Source organism: Sinocyclocheilus rhinocerous, unplaced genomic scaffold, assembly GCF_001515625.1.
Source record: "Sinocyclocheilus rhinocerous isolate Xijiao unplaced genomic scaffold, SAMN03320098_v1.1 scaffold469, whole genome shotgun sequence".
NCBI classification, from domain to species: Eukaryota; Metazoa; Chordata; class Actinopteri; order Cypriniformes; family Cyprinidae; genus Sinocyclocheilus; species Sinocyclocheilus rhinocerous.
In genome coordinates this window covers 1,398,138-1,409,114 of record NW_015636034.1, presented here as the reverse complement: position 1 = coordinate 1,409,114, position 10,977 = coordinate 1,398,138, and the positions used below count along the sequence as shown (strand labels likewise).

The 10,977-nt window shown below is 37.2% G+C and overlaps 1 protein-coding gene across 3 annotated transcripts in view; it reads right to left on the bottom strand.

Annotated features, from left to right (window-relative positions):
• LOC107747581 (sodium bicarbonate transporter-like protein 11) overlaps positions 1-10,977 on the bottom strand; it is an 88,673-nt gene that overhangs the window by 21,893 nt on the left and 55,803 nt on the right. For all 3 annotated transcript variants that reach the window (XM_016562178.1, XM_016562177.1, XM_016562176.1), the window contains 2 exons: positions 5,213-5,336; positions 1,861-2,070 (listed from right to left, as the gene is read on the bottom strand). In XM_016562178.1, coding sequence (XP_016417664.1) covers positions 1,861-2,070; positions 5,213-5,336 — 334 coding nt within the window. The remainder of the gene's footprint in view (positions 1-1,860; positions 2,071-5,212; positions 5,337-10,977) is intronic.

The window sequence follows — 10,977 nt, the reverse complement described above, 5'->3', positions numbered from 1 at the left end:
ACACATGACTAAAACAACCAATCAGAACATGACACATACACAAGGCAGAGAGACATGAGGCAAGGGAAACATGACACAAACAGCATGAAACAATTACAAAATAAAAGACATGGAAACATGAACATGACAAAACCCAAACACCACATTACACATATCCAATGTGTTTCATCTCACAACTTTGATAAACAAGTTATTTTAATGAATTTGTTAAAAAGACAAATTACTCAAATAAAAATCTTTCTAAGCAGATAATGAATTAATGTCTCACTTGATGCTTGTTAAGATGTTAATGAATTAGGTATAATTTTTACAGCATTTATCATAAATATTAAAAGTTAATTTATACTACTGTTCCAAAGTTTGGAGTCTGCCAGATTTTTAATGTTGTTGAAAGAAGTCTCTTACACTAACCAAAGCTGCATTTATTTAATGAAAAATACAGTTTAACTGAAATATTGTGAAATATTATAAATAATTTAAAATAACTGTTTTCTATTTGAATATATTTTAAAATATAATATATTCCTGTGATGTAAAGCTGATTTTTCAGCATCATTACTCCAGTTTTCAGTGTCACATGATCATTCAGATATCATTCTAAAATTCTGATCATTCTAATATACTTGAAAACAGTTGTGCTTCTTAATGTTTTTTGGAAAAGTTGATATTGATGAATAGACATTTGAAATATAAATCTTTTGTAATATTATAAATATCTTTGCTGTCAGTTTTGATTGATTTAATGCATCCTTGCTAAATAAAAGTATTAATTTCTAAAAATAAAAAATAAAAAAACCTACTGACCCCAAACTTTCGAACAGTACTGTATAATTATTCTATTGTTCGTTGATAATTTATGTTTGATCAAAACTTTAAATATTATAATGTATTAGTAAATTTATAAATTATAATGAATACATGATGTAAAATATCAATTATTTTTAGTTCATAACACCCAATCCATTAACTAATGTTAACAATTTGAACCTTACAGTATAAAAGAAACAGAAAAACACTACAGGATTTTTTTAAGCATGTAGTTAGGACCAATTATGGTGAGGTAGGAAGCCCTGGTGTGTATATGTGTGTATCTTTGTCCCCAGACAAATATAGAGTCTTGTTGAATTAATCAAATTTTTATAGGCTTTACAGGTCAAAATTTGGCAGCGGAGCAGTTTGTCCATCTCACATTAATGACCCACATTAGCCTCTTTTTGGCAGACAAGCTTGTTTTCTGTCAGTCAGAGAGAACCTTGTCTCGGGATATGTTTAAATAAGTCGTACAGCTTAAAGTGTTCCATTACTGAGCCGCACTCATTCATCATGACAGCGTGTGTCTGATACAGAAAGGGAGAGAGACCTTTCCTGGTCGTTTGCCAGAGATGAATAGCTTTTAGTGTGCACACGCGCAAGTGATCATGCACACACACACACACACACACACACACAAAGTAATGATCCTCTCCACCTGGTTACCATTCCTCAGATGTGTGATGGAGTGAAAAACGCAAAAAAAACAAAAACACAACTATTTGGGCCTCCGCTGTTGTCTTTAAAGAGAAGAAAACAGAGGGCTTTTACAGGCGGCTAACCTCAGCCAGGGTGGTCTAATGCTCACATATGCCGAATCGGACTTTGTGTGTGTGCGTCAAACCGGAGTAACAAACAAGATAAATTCTCATTAGCTGCTACATGCTCAGTAGAACTTAATCACTGGAGTGTAAGTCAAACAGCAAAAGGCAAAGGGAGAAAGAGAAAGCGACGGACGAGGACTCTAGAGAGAATAGTGGAAAACAATCGCATTAAAGCCATTAGAACTGAACCTTAAGCATCGGCGCACGCGCTGCGATGCGCACACACCTTCAGTGGTTTTTGACTGTGTGGGTCTGTCTCTTCGCCCTCCACAGCCGTGGTTTTACGCTTGGCAGCGGTCAAGTGGTACCTCTGGATGAGCAGTGCCTCTTTGAACTCCTCTTGGGTTTTACTCTCTAGCAGCTTCTGTCTGAAAGAGATGTCCGAGAACATGCTGGCGAACGTCCTGCCCAGCTCCATCGCCGTCTTAGTGCTTTTCTGAGAAACGTCAAATACAGAGATCAGAGATACAGAGATTTGGCGGTCGTTACTCATTTACGACTGCTATTAAAGGAAATATTCAATGTAGTAATCCAGAAATCACTTCATCTTCTGAGCAGGAAATGTTTGATCATCTTATGGATTGAGTCCAATTGGTATTTTAAGTTATATAACATTTGTGCCGTCTATTGTTTTAAAACACAACGCAAGAAAAGAGGATGTATCTACATGTGCCGGCATAACAATCCAGCTTTTAATGTAATGAGAATATGTGTTTGTCCGTGTGTGTGCAATGTGATTTTAGTTTGTGAGAAGAGCAGAAGATTACGAAGCAAAAACACTTTGCTGTACTGAACTGCAGAGGACAGAAAGAGATGAGTGCATGCTAGAACAAAGAGAGAGAGAGAGAGAGAAAGAGAAAAAGAAATAGAGAGAGTGATTAGATGTAAACAGATGTAAACACATACACACAAACACACAGATTTATGATGTAAACACAGACACAAAGAGATACACAAAATGGTCTTGGAGGGAGCCAGGGGCCCCAAAGACTTTACAGGGAGACTGCAGGGGGAACAAGAAACACAGGAGCAGGACTTTAAGACTTGAACATGATAGCATTAGTGTGCCTAAACCTGATTTTATTATCTCAATTGTTTCTCAAAATTAGCAAACTGTTTAAAAAGAGAGCAAACAGACACTTTTGCTCAAGTCTATTTTCCCAGAATTTTTATCTAAATACCCCAGTAATTTCATGTCTCTTTTTTTTTTTTTACTTTTTGATGCCAAGGACTCCCAAACATGATTATCCTTTTCCTGAAATATGAAGGCAACTATATATTTTAATGAATAAGTACTCATTTAAACCATGTATGTGGAAAAAGTGTGATATTCTAAAAATATATTCTCTCCATAATTAATTTTTTTTTTTAAATAAAAATAAAAATATTATTATTATTACTGAAAAATATTTTTCTATATATTAATGACAAAATGTGCACAAATACAGACTATTTATGGACTGAGACACAAACACAGAAATAAATATTGTTTTTACTAATATATTCAGATTTTGTTTTTATTTCTTACTGTTAAAAACTAGGACTGACAATAGAATAAAACTGTAATTACTCTCATGATATTAACCTGTCCTTAGAAAGCAGAATGAAATGGCAATCATATCAAATTCAGTAAGAGTGTTAAAAATTAGGTAACACATTATTGTCTTGTTACTTGTTATATGTACTTACTATAGTAATAACAGTAAATTGTTAATATTTACATGCAACTAATCCTAAACCAAATCCGAATCCAAAACCTATAGTAAGTACCTGTAATAACAATATTATTAAGAAATTAAATGTATAATTGCACACAAACAATAATTTAATTTAATATATTAAAGTTGTAAAATAAAGCAATAAGTCCCAAGAAGCCGTGGTTTATAGTGAATTTATAACCCCCTTAGCTGTTATAAATTCACTGTAAACCACGGCTTCACGGGGCTTATTGCTTTTATAAAACGGTTATTCCATATACGTAGTACGGTTTCACAAAATAAAACAGAGCAAATAAAGTGTAATATTAATAAAAACACCAAACAATGTAGTTCCTCAGAATCAGTTGTGGTTGACAAGCAACTCACAAACGTAAACAAAGGTGTATGTTTGTAGAGTAATTTACAACAGCTTCGAACGTGGCTCAGCCAATCAGAATAAAGGACCGGAACTATCCGTTTTATAATACCATTTTTCCTCATAATTTGATGCCAGGACTACTAGGTTTGTTGGTTTGAAAAACCTAGGTCTCTAGAAAAGATTTAAACTGTATATTTTAATTTTGAACACAATTCTAGTTGCCCTGTCTCTTTATGCTCTCCTCCTGTTTGCTTTGTTGCGGCTGGTTAAGTGAATGACGTACGCAGTCCGTGACAAACAGATCGTTAACGGCTGGTCTATGTGGTAATAGAGTACATCGGGCAGGAAATCCAAACGCTTGCCTATCATTCATCGACCTCAAATATGGCTCATCATCTGAAAGATGTATGTAGTAACAACTTTACATGGCCGCTCAATCTAATGTTAACCTAGAGAAATGTACGCTATTGTATTGAAGTGTCTGTGTGGAAGCTGAACAGCAGCTTGCTCGCAGCAGGACAGATGGAGGTGCCGAAGCGCTCACTCGCTCTTAAAATACTCCGTAATTTTTGGTCATACAGATAAAAGTAATACATCTTTCGAATCTGTAAAGACTCTATGTTTATTTGTGTGCACTCAGAATAGCAACGAAACGTAGCGCTTCTGTAAAATAATTAAAGCAAACAAGATGCGGTTTCTGCCGTCTCGGTCATGTGAACTTGAGCGAGAAACTTCGAAACTCTGTGTATGAAAAATAAATCTATAGAGATTGAAATGTCTACTATCAAATGAAAAAATTCAAATAGAAAACGTGTGTGTTAGCATGGATGATTTACATGAAATTTAATGTGTGTGCAATGCATTGAAGTTCAGATTCAAAATGAAGTTCAAAATGCAATTGGCTTTCAGTTCAATAAAATAACAAAAAACTACATTTTGGATTTTTATTCAGCTAAAGTGGGCATGCTGTGATCTGTACTGTATTTTTTTTTCTGTAACTGACAGATTCCGGCCAAAAAAACACAACACAGGAGTGGGAGGAAATGGGAGTCATTCTCTTCGAGATTGGGATGGGACGGGATTTTCCCCCAGTTTTTTCGTGGGATTGGGACAGGACAGGATTTTCTTTTTGTGGGAGTGGGACGGGAGAGGTTTGAAAATCCACTCCCGTGTCACCCTCTAATGTGTGTGGCCCTGGTATATGTTATGGGGATGAAATGTGCCCACAAGGATTATAATACCAGCAAATTGTGACCTTGTGAGGACATTTTTTGGTCCCTTATTAGGGAAACAAGCTTATAAAATAAATCAGACAGAATGATCCTTTTTGACAATCTAAAACAGCAAAAAGTTTTGTGTGAGGGGAAGAGTCAGGGTAAGGGGACAGAAAATACTGTTTGTACAGTATAAAAACCATTACGCCTACAGAATGTCCCCATAAAACTTGGAAACCCAACATATATGTGTGTGTGTGTGTGTGTGTGTGTGTGTGATTATATTACCATCTTTGAAGGTGCCAGAATAAGGATAACATAGCGGACTTCTGCACAGTTTTCCCCCCAGTTCTGTGGACGATCCAGGCGTGAGATACACACGTGCCGCCTCTGCAGGTTCTTCACATTACAGCTGTCACAAAGAGTTCATAAATCATCATAAATCCTCTTTACGATTTACACAGTGCTTTAATGTACCTGGCACAGTATCAGATTAATTCAATATGTAACAGGAGTACAGCAAACACATTAACAAATCCATTGGTTGAGGTCTAATGGGATTACAAAGTTCTTGGACAGAGGTGTCAAAGTAAAATTTGTTTGTGGGCCGGGTGGCAAAAAAGGAACTTCCTGTTTTCTTTCAAGCTTATAAAGTTATAAAGTAAAAAAAAGTGTGTACCTTCTGTTTCAGGCATGTGGCCACCTATTATGAGGTTAATACCAACTCAATTTACTATATTAAAACAGAAAAGATAAAAGCACTCAATACACTTGACTTGGTAATTTCAGATACAGTAAGTTGCATTAATAAATCAAGTCAAATATTAGCATAAAGGTTGGACAAAGGAACAAAACTAAACAGTACACTGTCGCACGTCTAATTTTCTTAAAATATGCATTAATAACAGGCCCTAAACTCAAACCCTGCCAACAGGGGCGCTGAATCTGTCTCACTGGTCCAGTTAATACTCATAACCATAAAACTCAGGCAATGTACTGAGGTCACAAGAAACTTTAGAAAAGGAAAATGCCCTCGGATAGTCTGATCTAAACCATGCTAAAGCTGTTGTGTCATTCTGTAAGCACTTTGGTAACCTTGCAGCCTTACATTAAGCACATTTATGTGCTCTGTTTTATTTACTATAAATGTAAAGACATAGAGCTGCTGTGGGTCATCCAACATTGCCACTTGTTTCCCTTTCTTGCCCATAAAACTGTCCACACATAATTCAAAGAAACACAAATCTTCTGCTCACTAGGCTAGTGTGGGCCATTGGCTGAACTTGGCCTTTTTATTTTATGTACCTCAGGGCTTTTTCTGATCTCAAAGAGGGTATGAGGGTCTTCAATGACTTTTGATTTATGATCTCTAAATGTATGATCTCATGTGAATTAATACATCTAATTTACTCATTCACGTTTAATAAAGTTTATGTTCATGATGCAAGAACTGGTAAATGCATTTTATCCATCCATCTATCTATCCATCCATCCATCCATCCATCCATCCATCCATCCATCTATCTATCTATCCCACTGTGATGGATGGATGGATGGATGGATAGATAGATCGATATTAATCCCTGATTGTAGGGTAGACTGAAATAATATAATGTAAATCCAAGTACAAGTATGGGAAGAAAAATATTCCTACAGTGCAGAAAGTGGTTTTTATGAGTCACCTGATTTTGTTCTTTAAAATGCACAAAGTGCACTTGACTACATTGTGTTTCTGGATATAAGCCCAGTTATAATGCTGTTCTCCTTCATTTTATCATAATTCAATGAATCACTGCTGCCATTATCACTAGAAAAATCTGCATAATTGTCCCCTTTTATATAAAATTCCGTTTACCACTTGTTTTAAGCAGGTGGTAACAAAAATTGTAGCACTGTGCATATAGCTGCTGCTTTAGTTTAACAGGGAGATGTTGGTGAAAAATCACACCATTTAACGTGCTGTATTTGCCAATAGAAAATAAGACTTGTTAGTTTGTGCAACAAATGTGTGGGATACTAAGAGAGACAGAGCCACCTGACACAAATGCACAAATGTCAAAGTGTTAAAATTATGGATTTAACAGACGGTCAAAAAAGACCATCTATCGACAACACACCTTTGTTGTAGCCTACTTTGTGTGTGGGTGTGCTTGTGTGAAATGCCAATTCTTAATATCCTTGTGTTAGCATCAAGATAATTCGAACATATTTTAAAGATACTAAGTAGGGAGCTCTCAAGGTCATGTAACAACAAGGTTGTTGATGTAACAAAAAATCTAACAAGTAAATAGTAACATGACACATTCATTCCACTACTACTTCTATCAATCCAGTCTCAACAAAAAATGAGCCCACTGTGAGCTTTCCTAGGTAAATTATCCACTATTATAGATTGATGTTCCAGAATAAATGTACTTTCATCAACAGCTTTCAAAATTTCACAAAAGTTTGTTAGTGTCTAATGTTTGTTTTTGTGTAATCTTTCTTTAAAAACACTGAGACAACCTTGTTGGCAAAGGCTATTTTCTCTAGCCCTGCCCACCACTGCTGTTTAAACATTAGTACAAATAGCATGTTACTTCTATTTAATATAGCATCTATCATTATTTGCACAATAAACTGACACCTAAGACAGGTATCAGGAAGGACAGCTAATCCTCCTTGCAGTGGCAAACCTCAACAAACCGATCTTCCTTCCTAGTATTGTCTAGTACTTTTAAAGTTTTCTCACTGGTGAATGACACATGATGTAGCCCAGCGGTTCACAATTCCAGTCTTCCCGTTCTGCATATTTTGCATGTCTCGCTTAGTTAACACACCAGATTCAGATCACCAGCTCGTTAGAAGTGAGCTACATGCATTAACTGTGTTCCGATTGATATGATCCCTACACAGTGTTCATTGCTCCCTACTCCCTGAGCAGGGGAAATCCGTTGAAGTTTACTTCACTTCGGAACATGGGCTGGAATTGAGAACCGCTGATGTATCTTATTGTAGTAATGTTGTCTCTGGTATTCTGGTCTGTGAGCGTTCATACGTTCAGGGGGCGTGGCTTTGGACGGCGATTGCAGGGAGGGTGGGACGTTCGCTTTCAGTGCTACCAGGCTAAAGTTAGCATTTTCTAAGATCTCCTACTGCACCTTTAATACTAGTAAGAAATGTTTCTTGAGCAATAAAGCAACATATTAAAATAATTTCTGAAGGATGATGTAACGCTAAAGACTTGAGTAATGGCTGCAATAATATTTCACAATATTACTGTTTTGAATGTATTTTTGATCAAATAAATACAGCCTTGGTGACCATAAGAGACTTCCTTCAAAACAACCTCAACTTTTAAACTGTAGTGTATGTGTTGTGGAGTAACTAGCTACAAGTAACAGAGTTACGTCATTTAATTACAAAATAAATGTAATTGTAATCCATTACAGCTACTGAGAATAAAATGTGGAATTAAATTACACTTATGTATGAAAATGTTAACACTTGGTTAACTCTGCCTGGTTTAAATGTTTGAAAATTATTAATCGTTTAAAACATTCAATAGAAATTTAGAAATGTAATCAAAAAGTAATTAAATGTAATCAGTTACATTACATTAAAGTAATTGAAATAGTTACACTACTTATTGCATTTTAAATAGGGTGACTTGTAACCTATTACATTTCAAAAGTAACCTTCCCAACCCAATGCTAATCCTCTGCCTCCTACTACTGCAAGACCAGGATACACCTACCATCTGAAGAGATTTACACCCTTGTGAACCTCAAATAGGGCTCGAAAGATCCTCAGGCCCATCACATCATGGGCATCACCTATTCACCTTTCCTTCCTTGGACAGACATGCTAGTCATGCACACAAGTTCATCTTGCCATGATAACAACTTCTTCCCTGAGGCCATCCGCCTCCTCACTGGCCTCAGGAAATGATTATACTGTCCATGCTCAAACTGATCCAGCAGTATTTCATTATCACAATACCTCTGTCTATCAGAGTTTGAGCAGTTTCATTTTAAAGTCAGAACCATGAATTTCATGTGAGATGGCAAGAGGACATGCCAGGGCGAATGTTCACTAGACTAACTCCTTATAGACAGCTGACAACGCATCAGCACTATGAAGACATCTTAACCCAAGAGAAGGTGATAAATGACTTTTAATTGATGATTCAAGCACTCCCTGGCACAGAAGTGCAGAGGCACAGTAATACTGGCAAAAGCTTCTGCTTTCATAATGCATGTTTGACCCGGCTCACCCCTGGATTGGCCTTCTTCACCGAACCTCTCAGACTGATTGCTTTTTTTGCATTTTTTCAGAGAGACTCTGAAGTCCGCTACCTTGTTTTGTACTGAGGTGTCCTATGTCTATGAGTGTCATCTGATGTTGTACTCTTGCTACAGATAAGTCTTCTGAGCATTCTGTACATTGACCTCAGAATATTCCATTTATCTTGATATTTTTTCTGGACAGCATTCACTAGGAGAAACTGTACGAAGCATCTCTCAAATCTCATTGCTACATGCTGAGGTTACACTGGACACATAGTTCTGGCTCTTTTTTGCTATAGAGAATAAAGAGTTTATGTCATTTGTGACCCTGGACCACAAAACCAGTCATAAGTAGCACGGGTATATCTGTAGCAATAGCCAACAATACATTGTATGGGTCAAAATTATCCATTTTTCTTTTATGCCAAAAATCATTAGGATATTAAGTAAAGCTCATGTTCCATGAAGATATTTTGTACATTTCTTACTGTAAATATATCAAAACTTAATTTTTTATTAGTAATATGCATTGCTAAGGTCTTCATTTGGACAACTTTAAAGGGGATTTTCTCAATATCTTGATTTTTTTGCACCCTCAGATTCCAGATTTTCAAATAGTTGTATCTCAGCCAAATATTGTCCTATCCTAACAAACCATACATCAATGCAAAACTTATTTCATTCATCTTTCAGATGATGTATAAATCTCAATTTTAAAAAATTGGCCCTTATGACTGGTTTTATGGTCCAGGGTCATATTTGTATTAGAACATAAGGTCATTAAATTAATTTCACATTTATAACAACTGGGCACAAATATGTCTTAGTTAAAACTAGGGCTATCAATTGATATACAGTAAAATTTAATTAATTATATGCTGAATTAATGATACCCAATAATATTTGCATATATACAAAAACATTTAAATTTAATTGCTTATCACTTAACACATTGTCACGCCCCTGGACTTTATCTGTGTGTTTTTCCCTCTCCATGTGCCTGCCCTGACCTAGTTTTCCCATGTGTTTTATTGCTCATTAGTTCCAGGTGTGTCTCGTCATCCCCTCGTCAAGTCCTGTGTATTTATAGTGAGTCCTGTTCTAAGTTTCTTTGTCTGGTATTGAATGTTCGTCTTTCCCAGCTACGTGTGTGTTCTTGAGTCCTGTTCTAAGTTTCTTTGTCTGGTATTGAATGTTCGTCTTTCCCAGCTACGTGTGTGTTCCTGGTTCCTTGGATGTTAATTAAAGTCTGTTAGTTTGAAGTTTACTCCACGTCTCCTCGTTCCATGCTATCGTTTCCAGTATCGTGTATCGTGACAGAATACCGGACCAAAACAGTTACCTCCATGTGTTCCCTCTGTGTTTGTTTCCGTTTTTTCTCAGTGTTTTGTTTCCATAGTGTTCTCTTATGGATCCCCTCGCCCACCCTGAATACCTCCTCCTCCTGCTGGAGAAGGGGGAAAAATCGCTCGAGGGCCACACCATACTGTTTCTGGTCCTCGCCAACCTCTCCAGCTACCCGGACGACGCGCTCTGTGCGTTCTATGACGCCAGTCTAACCCCGGCATACAGAGCGCCGTCGTCCGAGGAAGGCCCTTGAGCGAGTTTCGCCGCCTTTGTGGAGTGGACTCTGGCGAGACACGGATCCCCGTTCACCGTCTGTCCAGAGGGGGATCTCGCCCAGTGCCACACCAGACCCAGTGCCCAGCCCCCCATCTCCCCACTGCGTGGAGCATCAGCCCGAGCCCACCGTTGACGGAGAGCCCGAGCTCGCCGCGGCCGACA